The following is a 17,556-nucleotide window of genomic DNA, read 5'->3' as shown; positions in this document are numbered from 1 at the left end:
CTTGTAAAGGGCTTTCACGTCTGTATACCCTCTGGTTGAACATAGCATCATAGGAGATTACTAGGCTAATAGCTCTGGGGCCCTTACAAGCCTAGCCAAGAGTTTATCCCCAGAAAAGAAACCACAATCAGCACCTGTCACCCCTGTCAATGAGGAACACAGGTGGATCCCCTGGGACAAATTTGCGGTTGCCCATCCACTCATCAAGGCTGCGCTTGAAGGGGGTCAGCAACATACTTTGCTTGACATGTATGGAGAGTCTATTCCAGAGACGGGTCAGCCTCTGGGAGACAAACCTGTCTCTCTAGCAGGTTTTGTTAATGTCACATATTAGATTTAAGCCTTTTCATCGGGCACTACACAAGGAGTTAGACTTATGGATATTGGAGCATCTCTAGTAGAGCAGGGTCTGAGATTGCCTTGTAGGCGAAACACACCTCAATCTTGTCTACTTTTCTCTATCCCTATCTGTACAGATTTTCTATCCAACACAACTTCCTCACCTTCACCTGGCTATCCTACTCTCTACCACTCTACATAATATCTTCCCATTATCGCCTCCCCATTTATGCTAATCTATCCTAATCTCTCTCCCTTTATAGTTACAATTAAACCAAACACATGACTTTTACTTATTACTACTGTGAATTGCTAAAAGGACACTGTCCACAATTGTATATAGTGTTTTACTTTGCTTTTTCCTCATTGTTCTCATTGTAACATATTTTTGTTACATCTCTAAGCCTTATAAAATTGTTATTTTTGAACTATATGATTTTTCAACAGTGTTTTATATAATACCTTTGATTTTTTTCTCTGTTAAATGGTGTTTTTCTTCCCAGGCCTCCACTGAAAATGGACTCTTGTGACCCAGTCAGATTTTCCTGGTAAACAAATGTGAATAAGTAAATAAATCTGCAATTTTTCAGTCATTAGAAGCATTAATGTTTAGTGGTAAGATCAGCTCTTCGTTCAGTGTCTATAACTGTATGCTTAATGGCCTAATATCTCAAGAGGCTTGACTGTTGACTGTAGCAACAGTGACCTGGATTCAGCCAACATGGTAAGCATATGTGGACTGACTAGGGAATGCATGCATATTCCACCTTGGGGAAGTGATGTGGCTACCTGCTGCAAGATCACCTTTTGTGAAAACCAGGGAACTTACCAGAAGGATACAATTTTTACTACTGATATGGGTAAATGCTCTGTGTCATGTGCAGAGACATGGTGCATATGTTCTGATGCCACTGTTGTATGCAGAGATGTGTTTCATATGTTCTGATGCTACTGTCATCTGCAGAGACATGGTCCATATGTTCTGATGCCAGTATATGTCTGGTATTCATTTTGGTCATAGAGCATAACAAAATAATGTAACTCTCTACTAGTGCTTTATGACAGTGATCCTGCAACTCTGACTCTCACTGCTACTGGCCAGCAAATGAAGAGTGCAAGCCATAGCCAAGAAGTGGCCATTTAGAAAGTTTGGATGAGACACATAAGGCAGCATCAGTCAGTCACTTATTCAGTGGATCAATCAACTAATAAATAAAAGGAAAAATAAGTGCCAGCTTAGTCCCATCAGAGCCATCTGTGTTGTGCAACCCCAGTTTTATTGGGTGTAGGCTGTATTTCTCACTGAATGGGCTGACATTAACCATCTTGTCCAAATACTGTTAACCGGTTTGTTAAATATTTCATCTATTCCTTTCTGCCTACTGAGCAAACATATGTATTTAGCAGTCCATTTCTCATAATCTTTTTTTTTTTTGATCTAACCATCACACCTTTTTTCACTTTCACCATTTCTTCCTTTGTCTTTCTTTTTCCTGCTAGGCATCTTCAAAATATTTTTCACTCTCTAATGCATCACATTACAAATGCCTACTAATTTTAACCTTAACCCTGCCCCAATCTAGCATCTTCAGAAAAGCCCTTTCTGTAATATTCCCACCATACAAGACAGCACGGACAACACAGACAGACACCAGCATTCATGCACCAAACAAATCCTGTCCCTTACTCTAAGAAACCTAACCCACTTACATTCACACAAACACTCCTAAATATCACTCTGAATATCTGCAAATTTTTACATTAGTTTCCCAAATCCACACTTACCTCACTCTCTGACATTCTATGTTCTTAAAATTTCAATACACAGGAGACTCAACTACATTTCAGTCATTCGACAAGCAGCCAATTAGATAGAGTGAATGACATATACCTATTTAAATAAATAAATATATATATATATATATATATATATATATATAAATAAATATATATATATATATAGGTGTGTATATGGGTCTACTTGAGTAGACCGAAATTCCACTTAATTGAATTTCACTTACCTGAGATGACAACACTGAACATTTAATTCAATGAACGTTCACATTGCCGGGGTTTCTAGTCTGGGAAAAGAGGCAGTTGGCCAACATGGAGAAATTTGTCCTTTTCTCAACTATAGTACAATCTCTGAGTTGGTATATGTGTGTGTGTGTGTGTGTGTGTGTGTGTGTGTGTGTGTGTGTGTGTGTGTGTGTGTGTGTGTGTGTGTGTGTGTGTGTGTGTGTGTGTGTGTGTGTGTGTGTGTGTGTGTGTGTGTGTGTGTGTGTGTGTGTGTGTGTGTGTGTGTGTGTGTGTGTGTGTGTGTGTATTGACATTCATGTGTAAAGATATCGATATATTTATAGAGAACTCCAAGCATCAGCTGAAGATGCTGAGTAACACTGTGTGTGTTTATTTGGGTGTATATCAGCATTTCGAAAATGTTATGGGTCGAATCATTAAATGTCGAACTGAAATGATCGACCTATTACATTTTCGAATGCTGATAAAAAAATAACCCCCCCAAAAAACTAAAGGGTGTATCCCCCCTGCACCCCCACATCCCCCCACTACTTAAATATACCAACTCTGAGACTGCACTACATTGAGGTAAATGGAAATCTCCCCTTACGGAGATTTCCATTTACCCTTTCAACATTCTGCCCTTTCGGCATCCTCGATGCGACAATATCAAATTCGATATTGTCAGCATTCGAAATGCTGATAGGGACCCGTGTATTTCATCAGCTTGTATTTTTACTGATTTCCATTAAGCCAACTACAGCATTTGAAGTGGTGCTGCTCTTTCATTTGGGTTCTGTGATTGTGGTTTTAGTTTGTATAAGTAATGAGGGTGCAGGAGCTAAAGTCCCTTCTCCAAAAATACTTAAATAATTCTGTATCTGTTTTATGAGTTGGACTTTACTGTATCTTTTTTCTTTTTTGTTCTTCAAAGAGAACATAACAGAGACTGCAAAGTTATTTAAATTAGAAGTTTTTTTACATGAAAAATCACTTGTTTGCTTTACTGCTCTGTGATAGGGGTCAGAGATTTTTTGTGTTGATTTTGCCTGAGTTTTAACACATGGATTGAAGCTGTGATGAAGTCAGCAAGTGCAAAGTTCAGTCTTTGCATTTTTCTTTGGTATTATACCCTGATGTTTTTCAAGGGATGCGTTTTTTTGAAGATTGTATTCAAAAGATTGAGGTTTTCTGTTAACTGAATTCTGTATTTAGACATATGCACACACTATTTATTTATATATATATATATATATATATATATATATATAAATGTGTGTGTGTGTGTGTGTGTGTCTGTGTGTGTGTGGTGTATATATGTATATACGATATATATACACACACACACACACACACACACATATATATATATATATATATATATATATATATATATATATATATATATATGGATCTAGGACATTTGCTCGACTGAGCAAATGACCAAAATCCAAATGGCTGAGCATACTTACGTGAAAGTACTTTTCACCGAAGAAGCACTTTCACGTAAGTATGACTGTTGCCGAGGCTGTACTACGGTGCGGGTAAGGGAAATTTCCCTTTTGAATCCAAACACTAACTGCCAGCAATCGAAATACCAAAACACTGCAATCTGAAGTGAACAATAAAATTAATATTCTGTATTCATGTTCAAAATGTTTATTCTGTATTCATGTTCAAACCGGTTTCGGCTACCCAGCCTTCATCAGTGAATAAAGTTCTTGCAAAGCATTGAGTTCCTGAAATTTCCCTTTTCCCCACTTTAGTGCGGTCTCAGAGGGAGAATATTAAAGTAGGGGTGGTGTGGGGGGCACAGGGGGGGCAAAGCCCCCCCCTGCTAAAATGTAAATGAAGTGTTTTTCTTTTGTCACACGCTTTAATGAAAGCACTTTTTTGATAAAACCGCTTTCGTTAAAGTGTGTTCGGGTTTTATGGATTTCGGACATTTGCTCAGTCGAGCATACATCCTAAATCCATATATATATTACACAGGTTTAATAATTAGAGCTCCCACCCTAACCTCTTCCATCTCACCAGGATGGAAGACCCAGCAGCCACCATTCAGTTCCATGCATGCCAGGTAGCTCTATCACACAACAGAACCACAATAATCAAAATTCATCTGAGCTGTAGTCAGGGTTTTATCCCTCTATGTCAACAAAGCTAACTATTCATATGTATTCTTCTCTAAGCTGCTCACTTGAATGATAAGTTCCTGTAATTTATGGTAGTGTTCAATATCTAATTGTGGGCCTTCTGGAAAGTATTGCCATAAAAGTGGCAAATTAGAACATTGACACTAAAAAGGACTGGCTTCAGCAGCGACTTTTTAGTACCTCTCTGGCAACTGGTCATCTCTCTTAATAAGCTCTGTTTGCTAAAAATCTCTGTTTCTTGATGATTACCCGTGTTTTACCCATGTTGCATGAAAGTGGTTCACAGATTCAAATTACCTTTAAACAATTTCTAAAAGATGCTGTCCACTTTTTCAAATAGCTGTCCATCCAAACTTTTCTTTTGCACTACAGAAAGACTCCACCATGCTCTGTACTCCTTCAGCTTATAATCGACTCTCGCAAGCTCAGCGGCATACAGGGATAAAATTCTGACTATAATGAAGTTTTTCATGTTCCTTCAGAAGTCTTGGCATTAGAAGAGCTGTCAGATGGAATGGAGTGGTAAGTGAGGAGCCATTGTCTACTCACCTCTGTCGGGGGCAAAAGAGGGTGAATTTACTTGCCTGGTATTCACACTATGTACTAGAATTTCTGGTAGAAACTATTGCTTATGCAGACATTCCTAACCTGCTAAACTCTTGAATGAGAATGACCATCTAATATTCTGTTTGTCCTGTCAAAAGGCTCGAATAATGCACCTTGCTTGACTTTTTTGGAAATTAATCCACCTTTCTGAATCCTGGTGAGGTTGCTGCATAGGATCCTAGGACCTCAAACCTTGTCTCATCATCCTCCAAATTTTAGTAAATAATTTTATTCAGCAGTACTACAATTGTTCACATGATATAGCTTAACTGCTGTGAAAGGAAATATCTGCTTTCTTCTAGTCTTCATTAATGTTTTCCTTTTCTGACTTTGGTTATATGATCAACACCTGATCAGCCAAAGACTGTTTGGTCGAGACATTTTGATGAAACAATGCTCCAGCACAAATTACACTGACTTTCCAAATGAGGGTAGAAACATCCTTCTTCCAAACTTTAGAGGCTATCAAGTAGTATTATATGCACAGGTTTTGAACAGGTGATCATTTATTTACACATCAGATGTTTATGATAGTACCTGAATGATCTATTAAATAGGCAAGTTACAGTTGTACTATTTCTTCCTTCATTTCCAATGGATTTCTGCTGAGTTCCATAATTTCCCTACTGTAATACATACTGTAACTTCTTCTGCTTCATTCTGGATCCTTTCTTCTGTGAAAGGCCTTTGAGAGGCTGTCTTTTCCTGAGCATTCGTGATACTCTATTCCTGGGTATTTATGGTACTAAATCTGGCTGCATTTGGTACATCTCATTTCTCTTCTTTGTAAATTATAGGTTCATAGGTTCATAGGTAGGTACTAGGCTATCGTCCCAAGCGCCTAAGTAAGCCTAGCCAACAAAGTTCCCTGGCTTACGCCAACCCAAGAAAGTTAATTTCCTGTGCCCCTGTCGAGCAGAGCCACAGAAGTGATCGCTGGGGTGTATTTCCTATTTCTCATCCACTATGGAGTAGAATTATGTATGTATGTATGTATGTATGTATGTATGTATGTATGTATTTATTTATTTATATTAATTAATTTATCTATCCTGCCTTTTAGTAACATTTCTTCAAGTCCTTGTCTTTTAATTTAAGCTGAAATCTCCGCCTTAACAATTAATTTGCACATAGCTTTATAAAGCAAGTAGTTAAATGGTGAATTAAGTAAAACCTCACAGAATATCAGATCAAAATGGAAAGCTAGCAACTCCCAAAAATCCTAGCCAAACAATTTCATTAAAAGTCATCAAACTGCCTGATTCAAAACTAGTAAATTTCTCATTTTAACAAGCCTAAAAATTGTGGATGCATATCAATCCATTCATGCCTATACACAGAAAAAACTCCATGTCTGAAAAACTTTGGTCTACCAAACGTACTACCTCATCTGAGGAATTGTTCAAAGAATTTAGTCAACTACATTACATCCTATACCTGTGATAAAATGATACCCTCACATACAATCTCCCAGGCATTACTCCTCTGTTTAATTAAAAAAAGTCAAATCAATTGACACAGAAAAACTATTAGATAACATACCTGATGACCTTTTGAAAAACTTACACCCATAGTTCATTAAAGCCGGCTCAAATCACATCACAGAACAATTAAACATATTCATAATCTCTTACTCTGTCAAGTCTGCTTCCCCAACAGCCTGAGTAAATCATTCTAAAACCCATTCCAATAATTCCAAACCCAACAGTCTGGTTTCAGACCCATTTCCGTTCTTTCACATCCTGGAAAAATTCTTTAATATACACTTATCTTGCCAAATACATTAAAACCGATGGTCTGCTCTGAATAATGCATGGCTTCTATTCTAAATGAAGTATATTCACACCACTATGCATATTAGCAATTGTAGTATTTATGGACTTTGCTAATGCCTTCGACCTAGTGGATTACCAGTTGTTGCAACTACTCTTGCTAGCTAGTAGAATATGTACAGAGACAACCCTGTCATTTAAAAACATTCTCCCCCAGCGCAAATTGGTAAGAATGATTTTTGTAATAATTCTGTGTATGCCATTCTTCCCAATGGAATTCCTTAAGACTCCATTCAATGCCCTGTCCTCTTTTTACTCTACATAAACAAGCTCCCCAAGGATCAGTCCCATATTTACCTCATAGCTTACACTGATTACAAGGTCATCCCCAGTTTTGTTGGTCTTCTCCAAAAAACAAACAAAAAAAAGAAAACATACAGGATCTCCTCCAACAAATCTTAAAATGATTAGAGGGTTGGTTTAGTAATAGGAAATCAATCCTGAATTCAGCGGAAATCAAAGCAATGTTTTTATTTATGACCACAAATTAGCTATGGTATTCCCTGTCTGGCAAATTTCAGATGACAGCAACAATGCTTAGGAAATCACAGACAGCAATGGATGTATCCTATAAAATATGGCATTCAGACCACACTGCTTTGCTCTGAAATATCATAGGTAGTTACTAGGAGTACAGTCCAGGAGACCATTAAGGAGCCTAGCCCAAATTCTCAGTTGCCCCAAAACAGTGTCTCATGAAGCGGTCACACAGTAGGCAAATGAAGACTGTGTGATTCATACCCTGTACCAGAGGAAGTGTCTCATTAATAGCATATAGCCTTAATTCTATTCACTAAGTGCCTCCTATACATTTACCATTTTACTTTGCTTTTGAGCTTCTTTTGTTGTTTTCTTTTTTTTTTGCAATGATTACAGAACAAATGTTATGAGTAGGAGCATTAGCTATATTTTAGAAACATGAGGCTTAAAAAAATCATTTATGCCATACTGACAAGGTCACTAAAGGTCTGAAACATGGCATGTCTATGGCTACTGGGGGGGGTTGTCTTTTTTGGCCTGAATGTATCCATAAAGGCTTAATAAGTGGGAATTTTAAAGCCATGTGGCTGAAACAGTGATATGTCCTTAAGGGGACAGTTGTATATATTCGATGGGCCTCCACTACATGAGGTTTAAAGTATTACACAAGGAAGATTTTAGCTTGACTGAGTCTTTCTTGCAGTTTTTACTGAATGGTTTGTCTGTCACCTTTTTACCTTTTGCTTGAATCAGTCAACCAGCTACTTCTATGTTGGTGTAAGACTACTGGGCAAAACACTTGGCCAGTTTACACCAGCCATGCATCCAGACTGCTGTATCTAGAGACAGCATTATCCAACAGACCGCTGCAGTTCTACTAGCTGGAGGCTTCCTACCAATGTAACACTATCAGTCTTTGAGTGTCTGCCTATTATTGCAACTGGGCAATCCAGCTAGAAATAGGATTGTACAGTGCATTATGTGTTTCTGTGTACCACCTTGTGTGGGTGTGTATATTATATATATATATATATATATATATATATATATATATATATATATATGCACACACACGCGTGCACGCACACGCACATACACATGCACACACACACACACACGCGCGCACACATACATCTATGTGTGTGTGTGTGTATGTGTGTGTGTGTGTGTGTGTGTGTGTGTGTGTGTGTGTGTGTGTGTGTGTGTAGGTCTTGGTTAGTTTGTCAATATGCAAACATACATATGGGTAGATGCATAACTTACTGATCTCAGAAACAAACAACAAAAAAAAAAAACAAGCTGAGCATTTTAACTTGAAAACTGATAAATCTTCTATATGTGTATGTAATGGCCTGATGATGAGATAAATGTTTTCTTATGTTATTCTGCTTTATGTTTTTTAGGTGGATTGACATTGTTTGCTGTTTTGGTATTGATACTGGATGCATTCAAAATTGGATATTTTGTGGGATATTCTGCCTGCCTGTCTGCTGCTGAAGGGGTTTATCCAGTTGCACATGCAATACACACATTAGCACAGGTAGGGATAATATTATTATACACAGTCATAATATATTGTTTGCGAGTGCATCATTGGATTGGATAAGAAAAGAAAAAAAAAACAAGTTTACAGGTGTATTATTAAAAATGCTGATGATTGAAAGATTTTGTTTTGCTTCTCTTACATGTTTAACTTCTAATATTAAGAATGCATCAGTGATTTACCTTTTAATTATATTTTATATTCTCAGAATCCTGTTTATCAATACCCTGCTTATTAGTAAGTTTGAAATTAAACTAATTATGGTATTTAACATCAAAATAATATGGTCTTTTTATTTTGTTCATTGAATTACAATGCATTTAAAATACACAGTATAAGCACATATTTGAAATGGTGTAACATTTCCAAGTACTAAATACTTATCAATGGTAACGTAGCAGCAGGAAAGGAGTACAGTCTGATGCTGTTTCTGTACTATACTTCACTCATAATTTCTGCGATATGCATTTGTAGTGCACTGAATTATTATATATTACATCACATATAATCATATAAACTGCTAGAGTTATCTGAAACCAACTTTCTTCACTGCTCTGAGAGATACAGCAGCAATCTATGTCAATGAATGCACTACTCCGTGGTGCAGACAGATGGAGCCCAGATTATGACCCTGGCAACCAGGGACTGAATAGTAGCCTAGATTCTGGAGGAGCTAGAGAGAGGGGATAGGAGTGAGTGAGTAACCAACTCTGGCTGAGCCATCTGCAGGTAGGCAATGTGCTCTACCACACTGAAAAAAATCTAACACTCTTAAGGGAGTAGGTACAGATGCACAAAACCTTTAGAATGGGGAAGTGGCATAGTGCAAGAAGGCTTTTCATATAGTAGCTTTTGTGCATCAGGGCAAAGGCATTGTAGACCTTCTCAGTGATTTAAAGTTTACATTGGCTACCAAGAGGTGGGATTATTAACTTAACAAAAAGAATCCTACACTTCACTAGTCAATTCCACAGAGAGAAAACATCCAGTGGCATTTGTGGCACTAGATAGTTTCTTGCCCTGGGTGCAATTAGGGTACATCCTCCAATGCAGGTGGCCCTGTTCTGGGGGGGGGTGAAGCCATACGGTCACTCTAATGGAATGTAGATGGCACTTGCTGAAGCAGTAGACCAGAACAAATTGAAGATTTAAGCATGTAGATCTGGGGATAGGAAAGATTAAAAAACACTTCACGGTTGCATGGATGATTACCATCAACAAGCTGCTCCTGCCCCTGACAGCAAGTGTGCAAACCATTTCACAGAAATGCTTATGTTGGAGGTTTTTTTAAGCTCTAGATAGTATCTTGCTTGAATGTAAACTGTCTAAGAAAACAACCTGTGAAAATACTCCTGCATCTTATAAATTTAACATCAAGCAATATTAAAATAAACTCGTCCCACTCCATTTACCATAGCTTTTCTGTTCAAACCAGCAAAAACATTCTCCTCACTTTTAAAATGTACTGCAGCTGTCCAAATATACTCCATTTCCTATCTCATGAGTAACAACCCCCCCAAAAAAACAACTCGGTCATTAGGGATTTGGTCATCTTCATTGACAATGAACTCTCCTTTCACTAGCAAGAGACTACTGTTGTAAGGAAAACTTTCATACAGCCAGACTAATCATGAGGGCATATCATCTAGATCCCAATAAGTCAATGTTCCCCTAAACTGCTCCCTTATTTGATGAATAACAAAAAATAATGCCCTCTTGGTTGTGTATCTGGCTAGACAAATTATCTTGCTAGAGACTGCAGTGTTTCCTCACCAAACAAAATCAAGGGCATATCCTCCTTGACACAAACTGACCAAAATAAAGCTCCCACTCTTCTTCATGACCTACCGACTATTAAGAGGAGACCTCTGGCTTACCCACAGAGCCTTGAAAGATCAGGTCCTTTGTATCTTCCTTTACATCCACAAAAGTAATAATCACATTAAAGAAATGCTCAAAAGCCCCAATCTTCTACAGAAACAGAAATAGGACTTCTTGCTAGGATAGCTATCTTTTACAGATAATACCTCTTTTTTTTTGGAATAGTCCCCCTCTATTAGAGGCTAAGTAGAGGAGTTCCATGACTGTTTTTAAATATAACCTGGACAGTGGCAAGGGCAGTCATAAGTACACCCCACTGTGGCCCTTCTAGCCACTACGGAATGTGGATGAAACTAGGTTGGAGTCTGGTATTAATTCATGTCTTGGTAAATAGAGGGGATAATTTTAAGGCTACAAATAGTCCACTGGACCAGCAATCTATTATGAAACTATGAACCTAGGAACACATTCTCAGTCTTCAACTTGTCCATGAGAAATACTAAAGCTGTGATGATTGTTTTTAGTACACAGTTAAACAGGCATGAATACTCCTTAATATTTTTCACATTTTCAAAACCATAATCTGTGACTTATTATACCTATCAACTTACACAATTGCACGTCTGCAGTTATGCTCATATCATTATTTTAAAATGAAAAACCTAGTAGGCTTGGACAGAAGAACTGTTTTGTATCAAAATGCACAAAATAATTTTACTTATATTATTTAGCTTACATTTAACTATCCAGAATTTACTGATCTTAATTGTATGCATGCAACAACACATGCAAGGCTATGTATTAAATGAATGTTACCACACATCTATGCGTCTAAGCCACTTTCCTTGTGGATGTGTGTTTTAGTTTCCCCTTTAGTGCATATCCTATCATGTTTTATTGCTCAGATCTGCATGCAGCCATGAAGCATGTCTACTAATAAGTAAACACAAATAATACGGATCAGAAGGAATTCATGCAGGAGACTGTACACCACATGTTGAATACATTTATTTACAACTTAATTGGGTAATTAGTTCATGAAAATCAGATGCTCAAGTATGAAGCCCAATCTATAGGAGAAAATCTCATAAAAATTACTGCAGGCCTATAAGTTTGCTGTCCCCTACTGGCAAAGTGAAGAAACTGTAGTTAAGGACTTTAATAAGCTAACTTCCTAGAAACAGCATAAATTAAACAATAAGCTAATTGAAATGCAGCAAAGACAAGGAAAAAAATGGCAAGACGTAAGGAACATAATACAGAAACAAAATAAAGTAAACATTACCTCAGGATGTAACATTTATACCTGTGTTTTGCATTTTTGTATGCCTTTTCCTTTATAAAAGGCATTCTTTTTTCTAACATACTCAGTAATTCAGTAGCTGTGAAGGGAACAGATGATATAAAAGGATGAATTTAAATTTGTTTGTGTAAATGATACAAAGCATGGAATCACTTCTGTCATGCTACCATTAGTCTTTGCACTGGTGTGGTCCAAAAGAAGCTTTTTAGTTTTGACTGCTATAACTCTGAGGCTGTAGCTGGCCTGTTGAATAAGAATCAGCTACCTGTTTATGTCTGCAAAGATTCGGATCTGGAAATGAAGCTGAGTTGTTTATGTGTAAGTCAAAAAGGCTAGAACAAAGTGGGTGCAGACTTGCTCTCCTTTGTTAAAGTACATGAAGTGGGTCAGAGTTATTGTTGTACGAAAGACCCTCAGTGGAAGGAAGAAGGTTAACATGAAGAATATAATTAATTAACTGTGGAAGGTGGCAAACAGACTGCATGTGGAGAGCCACAGTGTGCATGCACTTATTGGCATGATCAGCTGCTATGCTTAGGTTCATAGGTTCATAGGTTCATACTAGGCTATCTGCCCTAGGGCATTTATAAGCCTAGCCAGAGTGTGTGTGGCTTTCACCACCCCTTAGGATGAGAATACTATACCCATTAGTTTGCTGTGCCTCTGTCCAGCAGTGACACAGAGATGAGGACTCTGATTGGTCAGTCATGAATACTACTATTTGTCTCTCCGACAGCACACTGAAACACTGTGCAACAGCTGTCAATAAAAGGTAATCATAATCCTATGTCTGTAGATACTTGGGGTACTATTGAGCAAAGAATTATTTGTAAGATCACCAGAAGGAGAAATTGAAGTTATCAGTGAGTTTAGGCAAGGGAGGATAGATACTCAACAATCTATTGTTGGTGGATGAGAGTGCAGAGAACCTAAGAAATCATATGGGGAATCAGAATCACTACCAAGAAAGCAAAGATATCAAGAGGTGTTACTAGTATTATATGCAATATCATGAATTTAGAACAAAAAAAGCATCAAGTTCATGGAAGAATTTGTGATTAATTATTCAAGAAATCATACTAGGTTCAAAAAGAAACATGCTATACAATATCCACTGCTAAATTCAAGCAGGGCACGCTAATCTATTGACTTTGTATGGTGATGCATTGACAGTGCAAAGCACAGTGCAGAGCTAAATGGCTTATGTTGAACTTTACGCAAGCAGGAGTTCACAGAGGCTTCTGAAAGGAATGTGCAGAAGAACAGCTTACAAATAATATTTCTAGTGGAGCCTGCTTGCACATGTCCAGTGCTGTAGATACCACGTATGTAGTGCATCTGGTGTGGATATGTGGATATATGCACAACCCTAGATAGTGCAACTTTTTTTTTTTAATTTGGCTTTTATTTGACATATAACTTAAGGAAAAGGTTGAGGTAAGCACACAACCCCCCCCCCCACACCCCCACACACACACACACACACCTTGTCATCTGTTTTTCCTCCTTCCCAGTCAGCACTTTTCTTTTTTGGTGCAGCAGAACGCATTCCTTCAGATCATGGGCTGCATTCTGGCAATGGACGGAAGACCTTGCTCCTGCTACATTTGCCAACTATAAATCACTTCATGACTCATCAGCCTAGGCAAGGGGGCAGTAAGCATTCCCTTTTCATAGATCAAATTATACTAATACAATTGCAGTAGAATGGATCCGCTTAGGCACTGCTTGGAATTATGCAATACGAAAGAAAAAAATAGGATTTTGTCTTATACTTGAGTACAGGATCTCATGATTTCTGTACTATTGTCAAAATCTCTGGACTAACGTTGAGCCTGTTAGCTAGTTACTGAGTTTTCCTTTCAGGACCCCCCCCCCTCATACACACACTCACACAGAAAACACCTGCTTATGAAAATCATTGTATCATGGAAGAGGAAACCAAAATATCAAGTCTTATGCAGGACCTCCAGTATATATGGTCAGATTACACACACACACACACACACACACACACACACACACACACACACACACACACACACACCGCAGAAAGTATCTACTTAGGTATTACATTGAATCATGAAATATGAAAGGAAACACCAACACTTGTCTGGGACTTAAAGATCTTCAGTGTTCTGCCTCCATACTAACAAGGAGCCTCTGAATCACCTGGTACTGAATTTTTCTTAAAAGTCCTTTTTCATTCAGCTATGAGTCCCCAAGCATGACAGTCTTATGGTCATACTGCGCAACACACATACGTGCTCGCACACACACACACACACACACACACACACACACACACACACACACACACACACACACACACACACACACACACACACGCTCGCACACATACAAACATGCACATACAGTAGAGAATACCCTTATGTGCCACTGTTTTGAATCATGGAATATGAAAAGAAAACTTGGCTGTTTATAAATTATCAGATGAAAGACCTTTCGTAATGCACAGTATGGTTTGTTTGACTTTGTGGCTATTAGACAAATCATTATCTGAATTACAAACCTCTCTACTAATCATTATTTTCGGTATAAAACCCCTTGTACCTTCCTTAATAGTTGATGAATGCCATAAAGATTCAACTTTTTTGCTCTGTTGCATACTTCTCCAGCTGACTATCAGCCTCTTCATGTTGCTGCAGTTGCTCCTAACTTACTGTTCCCATTACTAACTGCCAGGGTTGGAACTGCCACGGCTGTCAGCATGTTGGGAAAGGGAATAACTTTGTGTTTTTTTGCCCCAATGTGGGAGGCAAGCTCCCATCCCACCCTCTAAATTTATGTACACCAAATGCATGGTCAATCCAATCTGAAAAAGGTTGAAAAATCTCACAAAACAAGTCATTGCTGGCACACACTTAAAAATCGCACTGATAGTGACTTCCTATGGAAAACAGCAATCAAGGTTATATTCTTCAGTATTTTTTGGGGGGGCGTATTGTCTCTTGAAGAATTTTACCTTTCTCACCTGTATAACAGCTGATTACAGTGCTACCCCCCATCACCAGGTGAGTGCTAGTTCACAGGCAGAACCCATACCCTTCCTTCTAGAAAGGGTGAGTTAATGATTACTGTGACTTCCTGCTATTCCCTACCCAACTACTGCACCATCTGAGCCTTTAATCAATCTTAACATCATTTGGGTTGCAATCATGGCACCATCTATGTACAATTCAAAAATATTAATCATGTAATTCCTTGAATGAACATTTTATAGTACTAGACTTTTCAAAACTATTCTCTTTACAGAAGGCAGCATTATACTATTCTCAGTAATAGAATTAATGTCTCTATTAAGTAACATTATGAACTAATAACAGCCTATATTAGGTCAGTTAATGCTTTGCTGCATAATAATAGATATTATTACTGATAGATAATTAAGGGACAAACTGTTTCACAAAAAGCAAGTCTTAAAATCTTATGTATGACAGCAAAACAAATTAACAGTAAAATGTAAAATGCATATAAATGAATTGGGAACTTCTATCCATTTAGAGAGCAAAATGTGCAATAAATGTATTATTATTAAACTTATTGCTTGCATTTTTTTCTCTATTTTTTCTTGTAATTTTCTCAATTTTCTCAATGGATTAAATTACAAGAAAGTCTCCTTTTTTAAATCTTGAGTATGTTTTCTTTGTAATAAAATCCCTTTGTTCTGCAACTGTCTTAAGCAAACACCAACATTCCTGCACTGCTTTTGTATTATCACTAATTAGAAACTTGCTTTTAACTTACTCTTGAATAAGTGGGACACTTCACTATTGTCAGTCGTTGAGTACATCTTTTGTTGGTTGCATTTCTACCAAAGGAAAAAATAACCAGAAATGTTAGTATCAGATATTTCTAAGAAAACGTATCTATATAAGTAGAGGGAAAAAAACAAGTGTGCTATATATATATATATATATATATATATATATATATATATATATATATATATAAGAACAAAAACCTTACATTTAGAATACCCAGTAATAAGAATTTGACAAGAGGTGTTTGGCTTCTGGGACAAGTTCACTACCAATATAAAGATGTTTGCTACACTTCCTTGACGCTGCTGGAATGTTTAGGTTATTTCCACTTTCAGAGAACAATAAACACAAGGTATCAGTGCCACTGGTAAAAGGCAATTGTTTAATTACAAATTATTTCTTTATATTAGGAAGAATATGCTAAAATGAATAACTAGTAGTTGTATATTTAAACACCTTTTTTGTGTTAAAAGCCATTAAAAGATAAGAGTACTGCTTTAAGCTTGAATGTTATAATTCATAATACCTATAATAATGATTTCCTTCATAGTACTGAAAAAAAAATAAAATAAAAAAAAAAAATTCAATTTAAAATGTATTTTTTTTTGGGTTGCTCTCTCTCAAATGTTTGCTCTCTATATTTGATCTTAGCTTAAACCTACTAAAGGACTCTGTACAAGTTTATCTGACCCTCAATGTAAACAATGTACTGTAATTCATTTGACTATTACTATATATTGTATTCTTTGTCACTGCTGATGCTTGGAGCTTTTCTCCCCGGGCCTCTACTGAAAATGGACATATATCCAGTTAGACTAGCCTGGTCAACAAATATAAAAATAAATAAAATAATAATCTTGTGAAAATTTAACGAACATCTGTGTAATATTAAAAAGTGTGAACAACTGATTTCAAAGTCTATGTACTCAGCAGAAACTACATATAAAAGTAAAATGTTTCAAAATAAAAGGTGAACAATTTATTCAGAATGTCAGAATGTTAAAGACAATCCAGAGGTATATGCTACTTTAATTTCCCAAAGCATATCATTGCTGTTATTATCTTTAGCTAAAGTAATCTGCAATTTTCTTTCCAGCTGTATTTTCTTTGGTTTCATGCAAAGGATGTTATCCACTCATTCAAGACATTTGAAAGGTATGTGCATCTTTACTATGCCATATTTACATTAGTGCCTGCCTGCTTCTTGCATTATTATTAAACAGTCTGGATATGAATTGGCTAAGTTAGTGTATATAGTAGGTTCATAGGTTCATAGGTAGGTACTAGGCTTTTGGCCCTAGGGCCCATACAAGCCTAGCCAAAAAATGTACCCTGGCTTTCGCCACCCAAGAAAATTATTTTCCTGTGCCCCTGTCGAGCAGAGCCACAGAAGTGATCCCCGGGGTGAATTTCCCATTTCTCAGAATGTGGGGCGGCTACGGTGGTGCAGCGGTTAGCGTTATCGCTTCACAGCAAGACGTTCTCCGGTTCGATTCTTGGCTGGGGTGCCTTCTGTGCGGAGTCTGCATGTCCTCCCTGTGGTCACGTGAGTTTTCTCCAGGTGCTCCGGTTTCCTCCCACATCCTAAAGACATGCAGTAGGTGGATTGGACACTCTAAATTGGCACTAGGTGTGAGTGTGTGCATGTGTGTGCCTTCTGTGGAAAATGACA

At 37.4% G+C, this 17,556-nt stretch overlaps 1 protein-coding gene across 3 annotated transcripts in view; it reads left to right on the top strand.

Moving 5' to 3' along the window:
* The window catches only part of LOC122794306 (proton channel OTOP1-like), a 57,435-nt gene that overhangs the window by 15,099 nt on the left and 24,780 nt on the right, over positions 1 to 17,556 (top strand). For all 3 annotated transcript variants that reach the window (XM_044062598.1, XM_044062597.1, XM_044062599.1), the window contains exons 3-4: positions 8,836 to 8,972; positions 16,981 to 17,039. In XM_044062598.1, the coding sequence (XP_043918533.1) occupies positions 8,836 to 8,972; positions 16,981 to 17,039 (196 nt within the window). The remainder of the gene's footprint in view (positions 1 to 8,835; positions 8,973 to 16,980; positions 17,040 to 17,556) is intronic.

The sequence above is a fragment of the Protopterus annectens genome, chromosome 2.part1 (assembly GCF_019279795.1).
Source record: "Protopterus annectens isolate FY-2018-M chromosome 2.part1, PAN1.0, whole genome shotgun sequence".
Classification (NCBI taxonomy): Eukaryota; Metazoa; Chordata; order Ceratodontiformes; family Protopteridae; genus Protopterus; species Protopterus annectens.
This window is presented reverse-complemented; position numbering and strand designations above follow the sequence as displayed.